This window comes from Fukomys damarensis, unplaced genomic scaffold, assembly GCF_012274545.1.
Source record: "Fukomys damarensis isolate Sample0158 unplaced genomic scaffold, DMR_v1.0_HiC HiC_scaffold_17, whole genome shotgun sequence".
Classification (NCBI taxonomy): Eukaryota; Metazoa; Chordata; class Mammalia; order Rodentia; family Bathyergidae; genus Fukomys; species Fukomys damarensis.
This window is the reverse complement of record NW_022900929.1, coordinates 54,363,905-54,388,317: the sequence shown is the minus strand read 5'-3', so window position 1 is coordinate 54,388,317 and position 24,413 is coordinate 54,363,905. Positions and strand designations below refer to the sequence as shown.

The 24,413-nt window shown below is 36.6% G+C and overlaps 1 protein-coding gene across 4 annotated transcripts in view; it reads left to right on the top strand.

Annotated features, from left to right (window-relative positions):
• Window positions 1-24,413, top strand: part of Heatr5a (HEAT repeat containing 5A) — a 152,455-nt gene that overhangs the window by 60,861 nt on the left and 67,181 nt on the right. For 2 of the 4 annotated variants that reach the window (XM_033765122.1, XM_033765120.1), the window contains exons 6-13: window positions 496-670; window positions 8,336-8,493; window positions 10,268-10,523; window positions 11,152-11,307; window positions 13,004-13,254; window positions 15,452-15,563; window positions 21,269-21,421; window positions 22,637-22,736. In XM_033765122.1, the coding sequence (XP_033621013.1) occupies window positions 496-670; window positions 8,336-8,493; window positions 10,268-10,523; window positions 11,152-11,307; window positions 13,004-13,254; window positions 15,452-15,563; window positions 21,269-21,421; window positions 22,637-22,736 (1,361 nt within the window). Of the gene's footprint in view, window positions 1-495; window positions 671-8,332; window positions 8,494-10,267; window positions 10,524-11,151; window positions 11,308-13,003; window positions 13,255-15,451; window positions 15,564-21,268; window positions 21,422-22,636; window positions 22,737-24,413 lie in introns of all 4 variants that reach the window. The other 2 variants (XM_033765121.1, XM_033765119.1) reach the window with 1 other exon arrangement.

The following is a 24,413-nucleotide window of genomic DNA, read 5'->3' as shown; positions in this document are numbered from 1 at the left end:
TGTGTGTGTGTGTGTGTGTGTGTAATATTGGAATTATTCTCACAGTTGCTCATAGCCAACAAATTTATTGTAAAAGCATTTTTCTTAAGCTACTGAGTTAAAAGTGGACACTCTTCCCAAAATTATAGCCTTATATAATATAATCTTTATGGCTTTTAATAAGTACTCATTTGTTATTTCTACAGTTATTGTATAGATACTTTGTACCTGAGAGCAGACCCTGCTTTCTTATTGTGTAACCTTATCTTATAGCAGTCATTTATTGAATGATTAATGACAGGCAAGCTTTATGTTAGGCACATTTACATGTAATTTCATTTAATCCTCGCAATCTTATTGACCCAGTGAATTGTATGGTGTTGAAATGTAATATATACAAATAACACTTTTCAAATAATAAAATTATGTATTTGTTAGACTCATAATTTCTACAACGTATATAGATTAAGCCTATTGCTGTATTTTATTTTTCATTCATTTCTGTTTCTCAAATAGTGTCTTCTTGAACTTCAGAACGAGGCCACCTTTATATGGAGTACAGACCTGGACAGTGTGGCCACTCTATGCTTTAAGTCTTTTGAAGGGTCCAATTATGATGTGCGGATTTCAGTTTCAAAACTATTGGGTACAATATTGGCTAAAGCTATAATTTCTAAACATCTAGGAACAGGTAAAGTCATGTAATCATCTTCAGAATATCTTTTGTTATTTTTTCCCAGTTGATTTAAACAAATGTGAACAAATACAGACTACCCATTATTATTACTTTTAAAAGAAGCAGATTATAAATCACATTGAATTTATAAACATTGATATAAATCCCAAGACTTGCTTCTCAAACAATTCAGTAAAAATTTGAGGAAAAAATACAAGGACTCTTGACTCTTGAGTATATTTATTTAATCATTGTCTTTTAAAAAAATAAATTGTAGAATAATTGTTCAGTACAATAAAAGATCTAAGTCTCAGATTTGCTTTTTAAAGCAGCATATATCTGATTACATTTTTGTAACCATTTTCTAGATCGGTACAAGGGAGCAAATAATGTAGGTGTTTGATATTTCAAATTTACTATATTTGGGGAATTAGCTTTGTGTTAGATTTTATTCCCTATTTATACACTTCTAGGGAGTAAACAAGGATGGACTATTTTTTAAAACAAGTTTGCCTGTGTTTCATTTATAGTATGCAAAAAAGCAGTGGCAAATAATTGAACACTTACTTTATAATTCTGTCTCCAAAGAGTGAACAGGTTTACAAATGAAAATGAAACTGTCCATAGACCCTTGCTCTTTTTTTGTTGTTTTGTTTTGTTTTGTTTTTTGAGACAGGGACTCACTGTGTAGTTGAGACTGACCTGGAACTCACTGTGTAGCCCAGGCGGGTCTCAAACTCACAGTAATCCTCCTGCCTCAGCCTCCAGAGTGCTGGGATTACAGGCGTGTGCCACCACACCTGGCAACGCTTGCTCTTTTAAACATTCATGTTCTACGGGCACTGGCATCACTTGTGAGTTTATAATAAATGCAGAATCCCAGGCCCCAACTAATTCATTAAATTCTCATTTCAACAAGGTCCCCAGATAATTTGTATGCACATTAAATTTTGATAAACTTTAGAGCCAGGCATGGGGGCATATGGTATAATTCCAGCATTCTGAAGGCTGGAGCAGGAGGATCACCATGAGTCCAAGGCCATCTTGAATTATATGGAGACCTTTCTCAAAAAGGAAAGAGCATGTGCACAAGTGAGCAGGCAGACTGTGATGACATTGCTGTAGAAGTCATTTGTTGTTACGTAATAAGTGGATTGTAGTTTTTTAGTTTTTTGAAAGCAGTGCTTATGAGAGGACAGAGTTTATACTGGGGATTGAACTCGGGTCTTTGCACTTGCAAGGCAGGCCACCAAACCACTGAGCTAAATCCCCAGCCCTATACAACTTATTTATTCTCAAGACTTTTAAAATTTATAATGAGACTATTTTATTTTTACAGTGGGTCTTCCAATCTTTGTTACTTATGGAAGGGGTGAACTGCAAAGGAAAAAGCCACCAAAACAACAACAAACCCAAATACTCGGGTCTTTGCACTTGCAAGGCAGGCCACCAAACCACTGAGCTAAATCCCCAGCCCTATACAACTTATTTATTCTCAAGACTTTTAAAATTTATAATGAGACTATTTTATTTTTACAGTGGGTCTTCCAATCTTTGTTACTTATGGAAGGGGTGAACTGCAAAGGAAAAAGCCACCAAAACAACAACAAACCCAAATCAGGAGTGAAAAAAGTTAGATTTAAGTGGTTAACTTTTTTTTTTTGTACCGCAAATTGAACTCAGGGCCTACCAGGCAGGCTCTGTGCTGCTGTAAGAGACTGAGTTAAGAGTAATGTATTATATTTGAAAGAAAACATGATGATGGTTTGAACAACTCAAACAGTATATAAAAGGTATAAGGTAAAGAACTGACAGGATTTTCCTAGTAAAACTTTCAGACTTCATATAGATAGTATATAGCAAGGTACTTCAGAAAAAAGGGATGAGTAAGGACATTGTCCTGATGTTCTAAGTTGACAAGAATTCATGATATCTTTGAAAATTACTTCATAACTGGCTGACAGTCGTGTTACTGTTTACCCAGTCCATTCAGTCTCTTCTTTCCCTAATTGTCTTATGCCTTCTTCTTGCCTCACACCTCTTCCCCCATCTTACATTTGTTTAATATCCTTTGTTCACTAGGTTCTTCTACCACATCCTTACTATTAGCATCTGGACCTACATAATTTATCTTTCCCACTGTTCCTAATGATGAATTATCCTGTCTTTTCGTAGAGTTCATCCTCTCACCTTCTCAAGGACATTGTTCTCTTTTCTCTTCCACATCAGTTTTTCCCTTTAATGAATTGTTCCCTACAAAAACATGCTTTTGTTTTTCATCTTTAAAAGTCTTTTATCTCTCTACTTCTCCAGCAAGCAAGAGTCCTATTTCTCCTTTCCTTCCCCAAAAAATTTCTCAGAAGAGTTACTTATGCTCAATGTCCTTATTTCCTTTTGTCCTGCATCTTTCAAATACACATCAAATAATTTCTTCACAGTAACTCCATCAAAACAGTTTTTCTTAAGGTGTCCAGTGACCTCCACATTCATTCATTGCACAGATTTGTGTATGTGTTAACACTAGCCGGGGATTTAGCTCAGTGGTGCCACCGCCTGCCTCGCAAGCACAAGGTCCCAAGTTCGATCCCCGGTACCAAAAAAAAAAAGAATACTAAACATGAACTCTATCCTCATTACAAAATTTAAGTGTATAATATAGCTTTGTTGACTGTCGGTACTATGTTATGCAGAAGATCTCTAGAATATATTCATTTTGTTTATCTGAAACTTTGTGTCATTATTTGGTAATTCCGTTTCCTCCTCTCAGGCCCTGATAAGCACCATTCTAATTTTCTTTTTCTTTTTCGGTACCAGGGATCAAATTCAGGACCTTGTGCTTATCAGGCAGGCCCCTAAGCCACATCCCCAGCCCCTCTACTTTTTTTATTCTATGAATTTGACTGCTGTTATAGATACTTTTTGTAGGTGGAATCAAGTAATGTTGTCTCTATATGACTTATTTTGCATAATGTTAAGGTTAATGGGCATTTAGTTTGTTTGTTTGTTTGTTTGTTTTGGTACTGGGGATCTAACTCAGGCAGGTGGCGGAACTACTGAGCTAAATCCTGGACTAGATTGTTTCTATATGTTGGCTACTGTGAGTAGGGCTGCAGTGAACGTGGACATTCGAATATCTCTGAAATCTTGATTTCAGTTTTTTGGATAAATACAAGTGGGATGGCTGAACCATGTGGTAGTTCTTTTTTTAATTTTTTGAAGAATTTTCATATTGTTTTCAACACTAACTGCATTATTTTCTATTCCTACCAAAATAGTGCACCAAGGTTTCACTTTGTCCATATCCTCACAAACATTTTTGTTGTTTTGTTTTTTGTGGTACTCAGGATCAAACCCAAGCTCACAGTAGACAAGCGCTTTGCCATTGAGCTATATCCCCAGCCCAAACATTTGTACTTAATAGCTTTTTTTGGTAATGGCCATCTTAATAAGTGTGAAGTAATATTTCTTTGTAGTTTTTTCTTTTTTTTCTTCCCCACACCCCTCCACTGGTATCAGGGATTGAACTCAGGATCTTGTGCTTTCTACGCAGGCGCAGTGTAGTTTTGATTTGTATTGTAGAACATGTTTTCTTATACCTGTTGCTTATTTGTATGTTTTCTTTTTACTCAACAGTTTGTTGAGTGCTGATGCATGGCCAGGACTTGTTCTGAGCATGTGGGATATGTTACTGAACAAAACAGATAAATGTTCTTGCCCTTGTGAAGCTTATATTAAACCTTATATTAAACCTTTGCTAAAATGTAGGTAGTTCTTAGTCATCTTACGTGACCATTCAGAAATATTTTGCTCAGCTGATCCTCTTCCGTGTTCTTCTTTTCCTCTCTCAGATGCTCTCTTGGTTTTCCTGCCTCCTCATTAGAAATTACCCTTCAGTTTAGTTCATTTGTCCGACTTTTCCTTCCTCTCTCCCTCCCTTTGTCCCTCCCTCCCTCCCTCCCTCCCTTCCTTCCTTCTCTCTTTAATTCTTTAGTACTGGGAATCAAACCCAGGATTTTTGCACTAAGCTATGTCCCCAACCCTTTATTTTTTTATTTTTAAATAGAGTCTCCCTAGGCTGCCTGACTTTTAGTCTCCTAGAGGAGATGGCTCATGTCCTGGTACTTGGTCTTTTGCTCTTCTCCACATATTCTCACTCGTGTTCTTATTGAAACTTATGGCTTAAATTCAATCGAATATCAGGGATTCCTAAATCTTTATTTATTTATTTATTTTTTTGGTACCGGGATCGAACTTGGGTCCTTGCACTTGCAAGGCAGGCGGCGGAACCGCTGAGCTAAATCCCCGGCCCTGGATAACTAGATGACCTTTTTGTGGGGGCGGGGTATCGGGGATTGAACTCGGGATCTTGCACTTGTAAAGCAGCTGGCAGAAGCACTGAACTAAATCCCCAGCCCAGGGATTCCTAAATCTTTAGCATAGTATTCTCTCTTGGATGCCTCATTCATATCCAGCTGCCTATTTGACATCTCATTTGGATGGCCATTTAAGTTTCAAATTAACTCATCCTGAACCAAGTGCTTGTCCTCTTGCTCCCCCTCACATACAATACCTGCTCTGCTTGTACACTTAACTATCTGAAAACATCCAGAGTTGGGATTCCTTGGAGAGTGGTTAATTCTAGGATTAGGACAGAAAGTCCAAGTTGAGCCTGGAAGTCTAGAACATCTTTGGCCAAAAGGAAAGAAACATATGCTACTAGCGTTTTGTTTTGTTTTTTGGTACGAGGGATCGAACTCAGAACCTTGCACTTGCCAGGCAAATGTGACGCCACTGAGCTTCGTCCCTTCCCCTTAGCTATCAGCATTTTGTAGAGACTTCCCCTAGTTAAATCTAGGACAGTATTAGCATGAAAATGAATAATAGAAGAAATGGATTATAACCTATTAAATAAAAAAGGAATGTATGTAGTATAAACAAAAGGGAAAGCTTTTATGGTAGAAGATTAATGACTACAGGAGAGATAGTTGATAAATATGATCTTTTTTAGCTATGTTTGATAGTGTATATTTGTGATTGCAGCACTTTTAGAAGGCTGAGGCAGGAGGATCACAAGTTCAAGCCCAGTCTGGCCAATTTAGACTCTGTCTCAGTCACTTTCCTGTCACTAAGACACAAACCCCAATACCTGCAACTCAGCTCAAAGGAGGAAAACTTTGTTTTGGTTACAGTTCATAGAAGTTTTAATCTATGGTAGGCTGGTTCTGAAAAAGAAACAGCAGGGGGTTGGGGTGGCAAAGGAAAGGCTTTTCATGTCAGTTAGGAAACAGAGCATAAAGGGAAGAGCCAGGGAGAGGGGTACTGTATATCCTTCCAGGCCATGCCCCCAGTAATCCACCAAACCCCACCTTCTAACATCATCAGTGGACCAGTCTACCTGTGAGTATAACACCCTCGTAACTCAATAATCTGTCAAAAGCTCCACCTAAACCAGGTGTGGTGGTGCACGCCTGTAATCCCAGCACTCGAGGCTGAGGCAGGAGGATTGCTGTGAGTTCGAGCCCAGCCTGGGCTACTATTCTTGCAGCTTGTTTGTTTGTTTGTTTGTTTGTTTTTTGAGACAGGGTCTCACTATGTAGTTGAAACTGACCTGGAACCCACTATGTAGCCCAGGCTGGTCTTGAACTCCCAGTGATCTTCCTGCCTCAGTCTCCTGAGTGCTGGGGTTGCAGGCGTTTGCCACCACACTTGGCTTCTTGCAGCTTTTTAAAAATAAAATAATTTTGAAGGTGTTTTTAATTGAGAAAAAAATATATATATATTTCTAGATATATGTGTCCAGACTGTCAGTTTTCTTCACTGAACCACCTTGATCCTCTTGCTTGAAATAATTACTCTGCTTTTAATGGGTCTCTCTGCTTTTGATTTTCCTCACTTTATAATCTGCTGTTAGCACAGTAGCAAAATGACATATTTTATCTTTTCCTTTCTCAGGGTCCGGTACTGGCACTTCATTTCAGTCATGTCCTTACCATACTGATCTATAAGGTTCCACCGTTTCCCATCTATACATATGCTCTAGCCCACTTCCTACTGCACCTCCTCCATTGTTCCACTCACACTGCTCTGCTTGAACACATCAGGCATCTTCTCACTCCTTAAGGCCTTTTTGCCACAGCTGCTTTTTCTGCCAACAAATTCTCCAAATATCCACATGCCTAATTTCTTCAATACACTCAAACCATGTTCACATAGCACTCTTTGAATGATTCCTTCCCCCAACAACCCTATTTCAAATAAAAATACTTCCCTCTACTCTCGTGTTCCTGACCTGATATATCTTACTGTATTTGAAGAATGGTTTTTAATCACTGTTTAATGTAAAGTATACTTAGTCACTTATTACATTTTTTGACTCTGCCTAGAATTTATGATCCATGAAGGGATTGATTTTGTACTACTGAATAATATTTCTCTTCCAAATACCATGATCGATTTTCATTTGTGTTGGATTTTTTTTCTTCTTTGGACTAGAGTGTACATTTTGTTGTTGATGTTTATAACATTAATGAAAGTTTCTCTTTTGCTGATTTGAGTCTATAACACAGGTCAGAGATTGTTACTGTTAATTTTCAGAGGAAAAATGAAAAGGGGGATGTGGATTTCTTTTTTCTTTTTAATGGAGCTATTCTGTAGATAGCCATAGTGAGAAATTCAGTTGTATCAAATTGTAGGCAGCCTTAATTGAAGGGCATTCCTGCCCTACCTAATCTTTTATTATAATCTAAGAGCCAACTGAGTAATTTTGGTAGTATTTAGCTTTGCTTTCTTTTTTTTGTTTATTTATTTTTGGTACCAGGGATTGAACTCTGGTCCTTGTACTTGCAAGGCAGGCAGTGGCACCACTGCACTAAACCCCAGGCCCTAACTTTGCTTTCTTCACAGACTGAGGGAATAACAAAAATTGTATTGCCAGTTGAGCCTTTTTAGAGACAAAATATGGTGGTTGTTTTATATGAATTTTATTAAAAGTTACGGAGCATTTGGAAAAAGAAAATTATGTCTTGGCATGTTTAATATTTCAGAAGAATTTTTAAAGCAATGTGTAGCATTTTCGTTTGTAGAAAAGTAGAGCAGCTTTTTTTATGCTTTCCTTTATTTTATTTTATTTGGTGGGAGGTACAAGAGATCAAACTCCAGTCCTTGTGTTTATGAGGCAGGCAGTGGAACCACTGAGCTAAATCTTTGGCTCTTTCCTTTGTTTTAGAGAACTTATCCTGGGCTAGGGATGTAGCTCTGTGGTAGAGCACTTACCTAGTATGCATAAAACTGGGGGCTCTTTCCTCATAGCAACAAAGACTATTAGCCTCTTAAATTCTTGTTTGAGGAAGGGAATAATGGGTGAGGATTTTAAAGACGCACATACATTTAAGGTGTCATTTTTGAAACCCTGTGTGACTTTTTTTTCATTAATGTATAGAATGGCCTATTAATTTTGTATTTTGTTGAATTTTTAGTTTGTTAATATTCTGGTTCTTTACAAATCAAAATCAGGCATTAATGAGACTGGGAGTGTAGCTCAGTGATAAAGCAGGTACTTAGCATATGCAAGATCTGGGTTCAATCCCTAGCAACCCCCCCCAACCCCAAATGAAGCCATGCACTAAAATTTAGTCTTATAAAATATGAATCATAGTTTTGTTTTGTTCTTTGTCATAGCAGCCTCACGTCAAAGCCATCGCAAAGTGTCTCTGGAGGAAGTTCTGGAATTACTAGGAACAGGATTTCTACGTGGGAGTTCAGGATTTCTTCGAGCCAGTGGAGATATGCTGAAAGGAACCAGTTCAGTCAGTAGGGATGTTCGAGTTGGAGTTACTCAGGTTGGAATTAAAATTAGTATCTAAATGTAATTGTCACAGGTGGCAATGAGTTTTAGTATCTAACACTGAAGTGATACTATGTGGATCACACCTATGCTTATGCGCCCATATTTATAAATAGATAAAACAAGGCCAAAATATTTTTTAAAACTAGGTTACAAGAAAATCTTTTTGTTTGTTTGTTTGTTTGTTTTTAGGTACCGGGGATTGAACCTGGGTCCTTGTGCTTGTGAGGCAGGCAGTAGAACCACTGAGCTAAATACCCGGCCCACAAGAAAATCTTATTATCCACATTGTTTAAGTTCCTAATGGAGGATTTTTATTTCCTTTGAAACATGGACAACATTTTGACTTGTAATTAACATTTCTTGAACACTAATATGACTTGTGATTAACATTTCTTTCCCTTTTTTTTTTGGTTTTTTTTTTTTGTTTGTTTTTTGAGACAGGGTCTCACTATGTAGTTGATACTGACTTGGAACTCACTATGTAGCCCAGGCTGGTCTCGAACTCACAGCAATCCTCCTGCCTCAGCCTCCCGAGTGAACATTTCTTTCATTGTGTTTATCTGTGCTTACAGAGTTTATTTTAAACTATTAGGTATCATATTGTTTAGCATGGATGCAATAAATGTTTTTTTATATGGTTAACTATTTTTCTTTTCTATTTGTTTTTGTATATAAATAACTCTTTAAAGGAACATGTAATCTACTTCAGTGCTTTAATTATGGTCCTAAACAATTTTAAAAGCTAAAACCTTAGAAGAGGTATTTTTTGTTTTGTTTTGCATTTTGAGGCGGTGGGTGTTCGTTTAGGTACCAGGGATTGAACTCTGGTCCTTGCACTTGCCAGGCAGGTAGCAGCATAGAAGAAGTATTTTAGAATGAAACAACACAAAAGGTCCCTGTATTCTTTCCTTAAGTTATCCATTTTTTCCCTAAATGCCATATGATTTGAAAAACTTACACTCTTAGGGCCAAGGATTTATTTAGCTCAGTGGTTCTACCGCCTGCCTTGCAAGTGCAAGGATCTGAGTTGAAGCCCTGGTACCAAAAAAAACTTAAACTTTTAAAAAATTTGTATTGTTTTATATGGTATGTAGATCTTAAGAATGTGAGTTTCATAGTGCAGCCCTCAATTAAGTGTTTCTAAGGAAGAGATTACATATTTAAGAAAAGTACTTGTCTTTGTATATATGAAATAAGACAAACCATTAACATTGATGAAAATAGGGCCGGGGATTTAGCTCAGCGGTTCGGTGGCCTGCCTCGCAAGCACAAGGACCTGAGTTCGATCCCCGGTACCACAAAAAAAAAAAGGAAATTGATGAAAATAAAGAGCAGTGATTTATCACTGTAAACATTCCTCAGATTCCTAGAACTAAATTCCCTCAGTTATGGTGTTGGAGCACAGTTAATTCTTATAGTGTTTTTATATGTTTAAACTGAGTTTTCTCGTTCAGAATGGTAAATAGCTTGGAACTTTTTTCAGAAAAGCCACAGGCACATCCTACAAGTTAACTGGCAATACCAGCTAGCCTGAAAATTTAGAGTCTGTTCAAAATAAAACAGAGGGACAGCATAAATGAAATTTCACTTAAAAGACTATGCTGTTGTGTGTAAGCATAACAAGTAATACTATGTTTATATTTATCGAGTGGCTGTAAATGAGTAAAGAGTACAGTTTGTGGGGAATACTTTACATTTTTATAGAAAAGAATATTAATAGAGTTGAAGTGATTAAATTTTAAAGATAAAACTCCTTTCGTTTTTAGGCTTACGTGGTATTTGTTTCAACATTAGGAGGAGCATGGCTAGAGAAAAATTTTGCTGTCTGTCTTTCTCATATCCTAAGCCTTGTGTCACAGTCACACCCTAAAGCCTCCCAGACTCATATTGATGCTGTCTGCTGTCGCCGGTGTGTTTCATTTATCCTCCGAGCTACCATAGGAGGCCTTCTTGGAGAAAAGGCTCAAATGGCTGCTGCAAAGGATATCTGTCAGGCCATCTGGAAGCAGAAGAAAGTTGTGGGTATGAATCTCTGAAGGCAGTCTGTTTCAACAATGTTAAAGCTAGACAGATCCATTACTATATTAATTAATAAGAAAATCCTGAAGGCTGTTGTTAATGGTTCCTTAGAATTCATGTAGTGCTTCCTATAAGAGCTAGGTAAATTATTTTTTGAAATAATTAGTCCATTTCAGATCCTATAACATAATTAATTATTAAGTCCTCTCTTCTTATCTTGATGTCAATAATATTGGAATATTTTTTAGTTTCCCATGAGTTCTCTTTTTCAGTGCCTCTTTCTTTTTTTGAGACTGACCTGGAACTCACTGTGTAGCCCAGGCTGGTCTCGAACTCACAGTGATCCTCCTGCCTCAGCCTCCTGAGTGCTGGGATTACAGGCGTATGCCACCACGCCCGGCTTCAGTGCCTCCTTCTAAAAGTAAAAAGAGACCTGTGATCAAGTTGTTAGTTAATTAAATCTGGTATGCAGTTCATTTTCCATTTAAGCATTTTAGTTAACCTTAAGGGTTTCATATTGATCAAGTGGGATTGTATTAGTATTTGCCTATTTTTCCTACTCCTAACACCTAATCCCTCTATATATTTTTATAAAACAGTGATGCATAATTAATTCTTATGTTTCTGTCAGATGCTGTACTGAGTGACAGTAATTTGGAAACCCGGTTTGGTTCCACAGATGTATCAGCCAGCCAACATATGCTAGTATGTGCTTTACAAGAGCTTGGAAATCTCATACATAATCTTGGTACCACAGCTGCCCCTTTGCTGCAGGACTCAAGTACAGGTATACCTGTTGAATACATCTGAATGCCTTGTATTTTGCTTATATTCAAGGAAGGAAATCTTCAGATAGCTTACTCATTGTAGTTTTCACTTTAGACTTAAAAGATTTTTTTTAAAATTTGTGATCAGGATTATTTAAAACACGAATATATATAAGGAGGTTTTTACCTATTTGTTTTGTTTTTGTGATTAAAGGCTGTTCTCAGTGTCTCTCTCTGTCCTTCCTTCTTGAAATTTTTACGATAACATGGAAATACCTAAAGAGAAATAAACTAAACCTGAATTCTTAGCTCTCAGCTGCAATGAAAACATTAATATCATATGGCATGTGTAAGCCAGTTCCTTAAAGGTCTTTTAAAACAGGCTTTATTTTCTTTCTGAAAATTAATCATTTTTAAGAAGTTTTATTGAGATATAATTCATATAAGGTTCACCCTCTTAGAAGTATATGGTTCAGTAATTTTGATATAGTCACAGAGTTGTATAGTTACTACCATTATCATCACTGCTACCACTATCATCACCCCAAGAAGAAATCCATTAGCTGTCATTCCCATTTACCTTTCCCCTAGATTCTGAAAAACACAAGTCTACTTTCTGCTTCTATGGATTTACCTATTTTGGACATTTCATATAAATCAAATCATATATATGGTCTTTAGTGAGTAACTTCTTTTTTATAGTCACCTTTAAAATTCATTTTTTGTGGGAGACATCATGGAGCATGCCTGAAATCCCAGTACACAAGAGGCTGATGCCAGAGGATTGCTGGGAGTTTGAGGCCAGCCTAAGATATGCAGTGAGTTCAAGGCTAGCCTGAACTTGTATGTAAGGAGACCCTGTCTCAAAAAAAAAAAAAAATCATTTTTTGTGGCTTTTGTCCTTTTTGATATACATTTCCTGCTGAATGAGAAGGTTTGTGTTTGTAAGTGATATAAATCTGGGACACATTATTTAAGTAGCAACTGATGTGAAACTTGTGTTTTGTTCTTGTTTTGGGATGCCAGGGGTTGAACCCAGGGGCTCACACATGCTAGACAAGCATCTACACACTTTTTTGTTTTTTGTTTTTTTCATTTGGGGGGATTAAACCCAGTAGCACAGTTGCATCCCCAGCCCTTTTTTACTTTTTATTGTGAGCAGGGTCCTGTTAAATTGTCAAGGCTGCATTTGAACGTGCAATCTTATTGCCTCAGCCTCCAAAGCACTGGGATTACATGTGTGCCCCACTGTGCTTAACTTTAAGGAATATGTTGAACCATAACAAGTATAGACTTTTTTTTTTCTTTCTGTAGGATGTATCTCATTTCCTTTTCTCTCTCTCTGTCTCCCTCTCTCTCCTCGCTCTCTCTAGCCCTCCCTCGCTCCCTGCAGTTTTGGGGATTGGCTACAAGGCCTTCATACTGACCTACTTCTCTACTCCTTTTTATTTTGAAAAAGGGTCTTGCTAAGTTCTCTAGGCTGGGGTTAAATTTGCAGTCCTCGTGCCTCAGCTGAGAGCTGAGATTACAGGTGTGTGCCACCACACTTTTTAACTTTCAGGTTTAAAAAACTATTTTTAGTTATGTATCACTTTTAATTTTTTTCATTCTGACTGGTTTTTAATATCTTATATCTAGGTGGCTGTGTTCTTTTGACTATTTTATGGGTGAATTTTATCTGTGTTTCTACATCATCTTTTGTTTGTTTTCTTTCAGGCCTTCTTGAGAGTGTCATATCAGTTGTTCTTCATCCTAGCATTTCTGTTCAACTAGCGGCAGCTTGGTGTTTACGCTGCATTGCTGTCTCATTACCTTGCTACCTAACGCCTCTGTTAGATCGCTGCCTTGAACGGCTTACTGTACTGAAGTCTTTGCCTGAAGCAGTGACTGGCTTTAGTTTTGCTGTGGCAGCTTTGCTGGGAGCAGTGAAACATTGTCCTTTGGGAATTCCTCATGGAAAAGGCAAGGTAATGATTTCATCTTTTATATATAATAATAATGTTTCAGATTTTTCCTAAAAACATCGTAGTCTTTGTGTATAACATAGTCAAAGCCATGCAGGACAACCTAATGATTAGATAGCTCAGGTTTTTTTTTTTTTTTTTTTTTTTTTTTGAGTTTATTGGTACAATCTAGGTATACAATACAGTTACATTCATCATTGGGATTCTGTACCTTTACATAATAGGTCTTGATTCTCATTTTTCCCCTTGTCCCTGTCCTCCCTTCACCCCCTCCTCACCTCCCCATTTACAATAGATAGCTCAGTTTTAATATAGAAGAACTAAAAAAAAAAAATTTTTTTATAAAATATAGAACATAAAATAGGCAAAGTATAGTGCTTTTTTTAATAACTAGGATTTGCAGGTTTTTGAAGAATTATTTGGTAGTAAACAGGTTATAACTGATATCTCACACTTTTTTTTTTTTTTTTTTTTGGTACCGGGGATCAAACTTGGGTCCCTGTTCTTGCAAGGCAGGCGGCAGAACCACTGAGCTAAATCCCCAGCCCTCTCACACATTTTTGAGAAAATAAATCACTATTCTTTCTTTTTCATTATCACTTGAGTGTCATTGATGAGTTTTATAGTATGTCCTCCATAGCAGAGGCTCTACAAAAGACAGTTTTTTAAAAAATAACTTATTTTATCCTCCCCCCTAAGACAATTTTACAACTTCAGAAATTCCAAAAATATTTGAGCATTGACAATTCCATTGGAATAACATTGCATGGACAGTGCATTGCAATTTTAGGTCGTACTACTCATTTAAATTTATTATTTTAGTTATATGCTGAACTAACATATTTTGTTAAGAATTCATTGCATATATTTAATTAAACTTATCCTCACATCTCATCCCCACATTGTATTTGAAATTTACTAGATAATGTCCACTTGTCCTGATTTGACTAAAATGGTTTTTGTCCTTTATTTATTTATTTATTTATTTATTTTTTAAATGCCATCCATCAACTGTGTAGCTTGCAGGTAGTCTTAAATTAGTAGTAAGTTAGTTGTTTTAACATGTTCTCCTGGCTTGTATGACTGGTGGTACAGACAAATCTAATCACTTTCATCAATCTTTTTAGTAAGAAAGTTAAAAAGCTGCCCAATGGGACAGTCATGCATGTAAGACCAGTGGTTCAAGCCACCCAGGAGCAAGACATATGAATCACAGCCCCATCACGAACATGTTAAAATACATTAATCTTTCTCTCTATGAAGCTATGTACAACTCTCTCTTTTTTTTTTTTTGTACCGGGGATTGAATTTAGGACCTTACGCTTGCGGTGGAACCACTGAGCTAAATCCCTGGCCCTAAACACAACTCTTAATACTTGCTGCATTGGTAATTGGTAATAGAAGTTTTTTGAGCATATTACATCTGGTTCTGTTGTTTCAAGACTTTTTTTTTTTACTATGACATTTTGATGAATTTCATTCTCCTCTGAAACTTAGCTAAATACTGCTTTCAGCTGTGGTAGTATACTAGCACTTGAAGTATCACAAGTTGTATTATCAAATTTTAAAAAGAGTGTGCCTATAATCTCAATACTAAGAAGGCTGAAAGATGGAGGATCACAACTTTGAAGCCACCCTGGGTTACGTGGCAAGTTCAAGGCCAGCCTGGATTATAAAATGAGACTTGTGTCTTAAAAATAAATAAATAGGAAGATTACTATATGAAAGAAACTTTTCTGGTATTTTGATCGAAGAAGATAGTTGGTAATTATTAATCCAAGAAGATAGTTGATTAACACTAAATGTAAATAAAATTTTATACTGCAAGCCCAGGTATGGTGGTGTATGCCTATAATTCCAGCACTTAGGAAGCTGATGCAGAAAGATCTCCATAAGTTTGAGGCCATCCTGGCCTACATAATGATACCCTGTCAATAAAAGTCTATACAGCCATGTTTGAAGTCTTACGATATTGTCCTTATATGCTCCACTTTACTATATTGGTTTTTCATCTTGAAAATTTAGTATTTTTGTACTTTTCCTGTATGATTTGTCCCATCATGTAGTCTACATGAATAAGTCTTTCATCACTTTATTATATGTGACAATTAATTTTTCAAGAGCTTATAATTAGTTGCTGTTATTTTTTCACTAAATTATAAACTGATTTGTATTGCCTTGTTCTTCCATATATAAACAGATTATTATGGCATTAGCAGAAGATTTGCTGTGTTCTGCTGCTCAAAACAGTCGCCTTTCAGCTCAGCGCACACAAGCTGGATGGTTGTTGATTGCTGCTCTTATGACATTAGGTAACAGTCCTTTAGAAGGTTGATAGAATTATGAAATACTTTGCTGAGCAAAATGATTAGTATATATTATTTATGGAGATTAACTTTAATATATGTCAATTTAAATAGCTACACAAATATTTTCATCCAAGTGGTCATCTTAAAAAGATATTTACTCAAAACAAAACAAAAAAGACATTTACTACCATACACCCTGACACAGGCCTGTAGTTTTAGTTACTCAAGAAGCTAAAGCAAAAAATGAAAATAAAGTCTTTGTAAATAGGGAAGGATGAAGGGCATGAAGGGAGGGCCAGGGGATTGGGGAAAAAATAAGAACCAAGATATACCATGTAAACAAGATCCCAATGATGAATATAACTGTATGGTTTACTTAAATGTACCAATAAACTTAATGGGAAAAAAAAAGAAAGAAGCTAAAGCAGGAGGACCACTTCAGCCCAGTAGTTCAAGGCCAGCCTGGGCAGCATAGTGAGATCCTGTCTCAAAAAAAGAAAAATGATATTTACTTACTTTATTCCTAAAAAATATTTTCAGATATCTCATTTGAATTTCATTTTCTTCCAGATCAGTGTATAAGCCTTAAGCAGGATAAACCAACTTAAGCATTTTTCGGGCTTAAAATGACTTGAACATTTCCAAACAGAAGTCATGTCTATCTTCAGAAAAAACACCTCCTCTGTATAAGGATAGGCAAGAGAAAATACCAAGTCTAAAAATCAGTTTTAAAATTAATTTTAAGATTGGTGCCGGGTGTGGTGGCACACACCTGTGATCTCAGCACTTGGGGAGGCAGAGGCAGGAGGATCACCGAGAATTGGAGGCTAGCCTGGGCTACCTAGTGAGTTCAGGGCCAGCCTGAACCACAAAGCAAGACCCTGGCTCAAAAAAACAAACAAAAAAGATTAGTCACACCCAATAAAGTTTCCACATTCAAGGGGATAGGGCTCATTTAAACTGTATCTATTGAAAATCCATAATTGAGCCCAATACTGTGGCATATACCTGTAATCTCAGTGGGGGTAAGAGCAGGAGATCACAAGTTCAAGGCCAGCCTGGACAATTTTGTGAGACCTTGTCTCAAAATAAAGACATTTTAAATGGACTAGGGATGTAGCTCAGTGGTGGAGTGCCTTGGGTTCAATCCCCATTGCCACCACCAAAAAAACAAATAAGTAATTGCATTATGGTCGTGACCATTTATATCCTGTAATACAATTTTTTTATTTTATCACAGTCATATTTTAAATCTAGTATATAAGCTAGTGCCAGAATATGAAATAACTACTTAGATTTGGTCAATAAATCATTTTGGAACCTGGCTGTCTATGGAGTAATTTGATCTAAAAGGATCTTAAAATTAAAAATCATTAATAAAAGAGTACTTTAATACTTTTTAAGATGATTTTATTGGACTAGATCAGGTTCAGCCCAGAGGCAAAACCTAGCTTGCCACTTGTTTTTATTTTTTGCCACTTTTTTTTTTCTTTTTTTTTACAAAAACACCCAGTCGAGACTTTATTTTAGGGCCTGTGCTCTAACACAGGGGGGTTATAGTACAAGGGACCTACTAGACTAAAACCCAAGAAATGGCTGGGGAGCAGTGCATACCTGTTTCAGTCAGAGTCGGGGCTGAAAGCTTGCTGTGAATGTTACAAAGTCTGTAAGCCAAGAATGGCGATTTTTTTTTAATAGTTCCAAAAAATACAGAATATTTTGTGACATAAGAATTATATGAAAGTCAGCTGCTGTGTCCCTTCACGGTTGCCCACTCTCTTGTAGAGCTTATTTATTTTTCTACTTTTACTTGGCCCAGACTCACTCTGCAGAACCTGTTTTCCTGCCTTTAATAAATGCAAAACTTTGCTACCATTAAAAAAAAGTAAAATAAAAAACTTTCAAAGAATTATATGAAAGTCAAATTTCAGTGTCTAGAAAAAAGTTTGCCTGTAGGCATCAGGTACTATAGTGAAAGGTTGAGTATCTGATTGTAAGTGTATAACTTTTAAGACTAAAATACTTTATGACAGAAAATGTTTCTTGGCCTCTAGCATAAACCATTATTTCACAATATTATTGTTGTAATGTAGCAAGCTTTTATTTACTGTTTGGTGGATGTTTTTATGCATGCCATATTGATATTGTTAGTGAAGTTAAATGGGAATAAACTACTTAATAAATATAATATTTAATAAAAGCTCTTGAAACCAATATCATTCATTTGAAGACTACAAGAGATACTTTTTCCTTTAAAAAATTGGAATATCATATTTTATATTCATGATCACTATAAAAGATTTTAAAATTAGACAAATGTTTTAATTACATTTTCTGGGGCTTTATTCATTTTTCTTATGCATTTTTCTTTTCCCTTATTGTCTATTTTAGGTATAGTAGAGTCCTAGCAACTCTCAAAAGGTATCAATGAAGTTTTTAAGTATCATGAATTCCAATGTAGTTATTATTTCCTTGATCCTCAAATTGTCTCATCTTTGGTCATTGGGAACTTGATTCATACGTCCTTTTTATATGAACCTAGATTCTTATACAATATTTTATGTGATAGGATATTCCAGGTGTTATGTTGTACATTGACTGCCTCAGGCTTGCCATTTCTTCAAGGAGCCTTGATTGTTTTGTTTTGATTTGATTTTTGGGTTTTTGTTTGTTTGTTTTTGGGTTTTTTTGGTACTGGGGATCAACTCGGGACCTTACGTTCGCGAGGCATGTGACAGAACCCCTGAGCCCCTTGATTCATTTTTGAAGGAAGTTTTAGCAAACAATCTGGATGCTTTATTAATTTTCACCTTTCAGGTTTAATACCTTTTCTGTATTTTGATCATTTCCTTCACAATTTATAATTTTTTCATTATTTTAATACAATATAAACCTAAGTAAATCACATCAAATCTGCTCCTTAAATGTGCACTGCAATAGTTTGTAATCTGTCTTGTTACACTTTCCAGTTTATTTGACATGGGGTCACCTACAGATGTCCCTGTGTCCTGTATATCTGTGGATGGCTCGTGAAGTAGATGTGTGTTATCTTTGATAGATGCAGGATTTAACCTTCTCATTACAGCATACTCATTTTTAGTAATTTAGTTTGTAGGCCTCTGAAATGGCATTATATTATCACTTCTTTAGGAAGACATGGTATACTGTCCAGTATTAATCTTATGAACTATCTTTAGGGTAGAAGGGTAAATACTGTACAGATGAAACTTAATTGTGGGTACTTTCAGTAGCTGCACACTTACTTTGTTTTCTGGTATGTGACTAAATTTTGCTTTCAGAACTTTCTGATCCTATTAGATCATTGTATATGAGTAGCAGTGTGCACGCCTGTGTAGTCAGCACACGCTAACCTTTTACAATCACTTTATACTTCATTACCTCACTTCTGTTCCTTTTATTCCAGTTCTAGTTTGTTTATTTTGTATCTTGTTTTGTTGGTATTACTTTATCAAGGAAATAATGAATCAGCTGGAGAGGCAGATTGTTGGTAGAGCCCTTGCCCAGTTGCATGAAGCCCTGGGTTTCATTCTTGGCACTCCCACCCCTAAAAAAGTAGTGAGCAGCAAGTGTTTTGTCTTTTCCTAAAAATCAGATCAGAAGAAAAATGTATCTGTTATTCCAGCACTCTGAGAGGATGACACAAGAAGATCATGAGTTGACCTTAGTGAGACCCTGTCTCAAAATACAAAATTAAAAATAGTCAATACACCTAGGCGTGGTGGCGCCTGCCTATAATCCTAGCACTTGGGAGGCTGAGGCAGGAGGATCACTGCGAGTTTGAGACCAGTCTGGGCTACAAAGTGAGTTCCAGGTCAGTCTCAACTACATAGTGAGACCCTGTCTCAAAAAAAAGTCAATACAGAGGTCTTGGGTTTAAGCCCCAGTACCCCCCCCAAAAAAAGAAGAAGAAAAATGGAGAAATTTTTCATCTACTAAATTGTATACATTAAAAAATTGACTTGCAGGGCCAGGGATTCAGCTCAGTGGTTCCGCTGCCTGCCTCGCAAGCACAAGGTCCCACATTTGATCCCCAGAATGAAGAAAAAGAAATTGACTTGCAGTTGCTTTTTCATTTTATTACTAGGCACACTCATTTCTGTAAAAATAAGTAAAATGTTTGAGTGATAATTGAATGCCAAGTATTATATACATGCTTACAATGAGCCAAACACTGTTCTGTATATAAACTTCTATAAGCCTTAGAAACTCTCCTTTGAGGTAGATACTGTTGTTATCTCCATCTGTACATGGGAAAAGAGGCACAGAAAAGTTGTTACTCTTTAAGGCTTACACAACTAATAAGTGACCAGAACGAGGTTATTAATCTAGGCCATATCCTTCCAATGCTGAATTTAGTTCTGTGCTTCATTGCCATAGTATGAAAGGAAGATCTGCAGTCAGTGTTACATGGAAATGAGAAGAAGGGAGTGCTTGCTTATAGGAGAATTTTAAGGTGGCCCCAGGATATTGCTTGGTGAGAAAAGCTGTGGGTTTTAATTTTTACATTTCTTTCTTAGTTTCTCTTTTTAAATTACTAATGTTAGCACTTTGTGTTGCCTTTTATTACTGGGAATTCATACTTCAGTTCATGTGTTGCTCTCAAATATTTCACATCTAATTCTTTGGGGGTGTTGTTTTTGTTTTTTGAATTTTTTTTCTTTTGGTTTATTTTCAGTCACGGTCTTGCTTTGTAGACTGACCTTGAGTTCACTGTGTAGCCCAGCCTGGCCTCAAATTTACAGCGATCTTCCTGCCTCTGTTTCCAAGTGCTGAGATTATAGATGTGCACCACAGTGTCTGGCCACATCTGATTCTTGACCTGAACAAGTTGCTATCAGAAGTTAACATTGGAGGCTAAGGATGCAGCCCAGGAGTGTAGGCTTTTCATATGTGAGGCTCTAGGTTGATCCCCAACACCAAAAAAAAAAAAAAAAAAAAAAAAGTGCCATTCTGAAAATTGGGGATATGTTATTTGTTAACTTAACAATTATGTCTTCCATCAATGTGAACTCTGATAGATTTTCCAAAAACTTGCAAAGGGCATGCTGTCTTTTGGGTCTGACATGCTTGGATACAAATAGTGCAGGTGGTACCAGCTTTATTTTATACATATAATAAACTGAGTCTCAAAAGGGGACATAACAGTAGTAGAGTTTATACAGAGCCCAGGTTTTTTAACCTTTGTTCCTTGTTATTCCTCTCTGTCTCCAGCACATTCTCAGAGTAATTCATTCATTCAATGGTAGATTCATTTGGGATCAGGAGATTTAAAAAAAAGAAACTATTGGGGGTGAAGGGAGGGCAGGGACAAGGGGAAAAAATGAGAACCAAGACCTGTCATGTAGAGGTACAAGATCCCAACAATGAATGTAACTAAACTGTATCCCTAAAATGTACCAATAAACTCAATTAAAGCTGAAAAAAAAAAGAAACTATTGTAGTAGTAAATTAAAATATGTTTTGAATTTTTGTTTGTTTCTTTGGGTGTTTTGTTTTGCTGAGATGAAATCTCATTGTGTAGCCTAGGCTGGCCCCAGACTTGAGATCCTTCTGTCTCTGTCTTCTGAGTTCTTGGATTAAAGGCCTGTGCCAACATGTCTGGCTAAATTATATTTAAGAGGGAAATTCCTGCTTAAAGAGTAACATCTTTGGATTATTTTGTAAGTGACAGGTTGAATAATTTGCAGGTCCTGCAGTTGTCAGTCATCACCTTGCTCGAGTTCTGCTGTTGTGGAAGTGTGTCTTTCCCGCATCTCCTAAAGATCTGGAAACAGAAAAATGCCGAGGAGATTCATTTACATGGCAAGTAACCCTGGAAGGACGGGCTGGTGCACTCAGTGGTGAGTTCAGTTTAGTCTTTTATCTCCCTTTTTTTGGGCTTTGTCTCCATTCTCTGTCTTTACATGTACTGTATATTTCATTTAATTGGGAGTGGGGGAAAATCTGCCTCGAATGATTTTTGTAACGGAACGTGGTTGATTGATGATGGTAACTGAAGAATGAAGTAGTAAACCAAACTTGAGAGTCCTCACTTTTAGGCTAATGCATGATGCAGTCCAGTAGAAAACTGTCAAAATTGCTTTCTTTATCTTAAATAGATCTCCATTCCTCTTTTCATAAGTACTAGGAATTGGTTTAAATAGCACTAATGAAGCATAGTTCCCATTTAATCTGTACATCTAGGAAAGTTGTACCTTTTGACAGTACAGCATATGTGGAAAATATGCCACAATTAAAATTTTAACAAAGAATGGGTTTTCTGGATAGAGAAACTTTGATTTTGGTTTTGTTTGCTCATGGCATTTTTATACTCTTAAAAGTGAAAAAATCAGCTGGTCATGGTAGCACATGCCTATAATCCCAGCACTCAAGAAGCTGAGTCAGGAGGATTGCTGGGTGTTCAAAGACAGCCTGGGCTCCATATTGAGTTCAAGGCCAGCCTGAACTTCATAGTGAGAAGCCTGAACTTCATAGTGACTCAGGGAAAAAAAAGTGAAAAATCAATTGTAAATGTGATCTTGAAATTCATCCTCATATAAAGCAACTCCTGATAGAATGTTCCTGGTTTCACAACATCTTTCAATCCTAACACTCTCAGGACTGGGGATGTACCACAGTGGCACCATGCCTGCCTCGCAGATGAGTTTGAGCCCTGGTTCCCGGGGTGGGGGGATCCTAACTTGCTGACTTCAGTATAGAACTAGTGTAAAACTGACAAACATGAAAGTCTAGGCTCATTTGTTTTTTTTAACCTCTGAGTTAAAAGGCTGAGTAAAACTCCAGGAGAGTGGCACTCTCTTACTTAGTTATTGGTCCCTTTTATAGTCCTAGGAAGGTTATTTTCTTTTTTGTTTCTATTGTCTTTGTTTTTGTTGCTGTTATTTTTCTTTTAATGATTACGGATAGAAAACATGTTTTAATACTAGATTTTGCAGAATTATTTTCTGGTTTGAGGTGTTTATTTTCTAATAAAACTTCAACTGCTGTACCATAGTCAAATACTCTTTTCCTGGTTAATTACAGTACACTGTGTAAAAGTATGTTTTCTTTTTCAGCTGTCAAGAGCTTTGTTTGCCACTGCGGTGATCTCCTTACTGAAGAAGTAATTCAGCATCTTCTTCCACCACTTCCTTGTGCTGTGGATTTGTTAACTCAGTAAGGATTACCTATTTAGATTGATAAAATTTTTTTAAAGTAATTAGTTACCCTCTGATTTTGTAATGTCCCTTGAATGCTCTGATAGAGCAAGTATCTATGGTTGGTTGATGATTTTCTGTTTACAGAGGAAGGTAATCATTTAGTTGTGGTTTTTTGTTTGTTTGTTTGTTTTTTGTTTTTTGGCTAGGATCTTGAAAGAAAAATACATATTAAAAGGGAAAGAATGGGCCTGGGATTTAGCTCAGTGGCATTATGCCTGCCTGGCAAGCACAAGGTCCTGAGTTTGATTCCCAGTACCAGGGGAAACAAAAAAGGGGAGGAAAGGGCCGGGGATTTAGCTCAGTGGCACCACACCTGTGGCACAAGTACAAAATCCTGAGTTTGATCCCTGGTACTGCAAAAAACAAAAAAGGAGGATGTGATTATTTGGTGAATAATATAGTTTTCTTACAGGCCGATTTAACAAGAAATTAAAAATTAACCCTGTTGGGCCAGGGATTTAGCCCAGTGGTACCACCACCTGCCTTACAAGCACAAGGTCCTAAGTTTGATCCCTGGTATCAAAAAAAAAATTAACCCTGTTAACCTTTTCAGCTGGGCATTTTATTGGTTTATAAGAACTAGATACTTGTTAATAGGTTCAGTTTTTTGTTTGCTTATGTTTTTCTTAAGTTTGAGTTATACATATATGAAATAAAGAAAAGCCAGTATGTATCATGAATACTTGTACTTTCTAAATGAATAAAATGTATAGAGAAATTCTTCCCTAAAAGTATTTAATGATATAATATTTTACACATATAAAAATACATTCAGGCCAGGTGTGGTGGTGCACTCCTGTAATCTCAGCCCTCACGAGGCTGAGGCAGGAGGATCACTGTAAGTTTGAGAATAGCCTGGGCTGCATAGTGAGTTCCAGGTCAGTCTCAACTACATAGTGAGAGACCCTGTCTCAAAAAACCAAAAAATTCGGATATGGTTTATAAAGCATAATAACAAAATGAACTGTGAATTCAACATATGAGGTGTGATCAAAATACAATGGTACTTTGAATTATGAATTTAATTTTGTTTTACAATTTTGGGGAAAATGACTGTTTGTGTTTGTGTGGGGAAGTTGGCCATGGTATGTTTCTCATCTACTGAAGAGTTTGCAAGTGGAAGCAAAATTTTGCCAAATGCTTTGTGAATTGAATTGTTTGCAAACACAAGCATTCATGAACCAAGGTATTACTGTATATGGTGAAAATTAAATTTTTAACATTTATTACAATAAAAGATGCATTGCTGTTAATCCCTCTCAAAATACTCACCCTTGCTGCAAACAGCTATCATTTTTGCCGGTTTTTTTAAGCAGTTCTGGAAGTCCTCTTTTGTGTCCTTACATGGTATAATAAAAAATATGGTGAATGCTACTGCCAAATACTATCCAGTAGATAGGTAATCTTGTAAAAATATTATGGTGTGTCATCATCCACATTATTTACCAGATGCAGTATCATACAACTTTTAGCTGTTCCCCAGAGTCAAAATAACTACAAAAGGTAAATGTTTTGAATTGGTTCAGGACATCAAGGCAGCCATGATGGTGCAACTAAAGAGGACTTCCAGAGTGGCAAGAATGCCACCACCTGCCTTGCAAGTGCAAAGTCCTAAATTCAATCCCTGGTACCA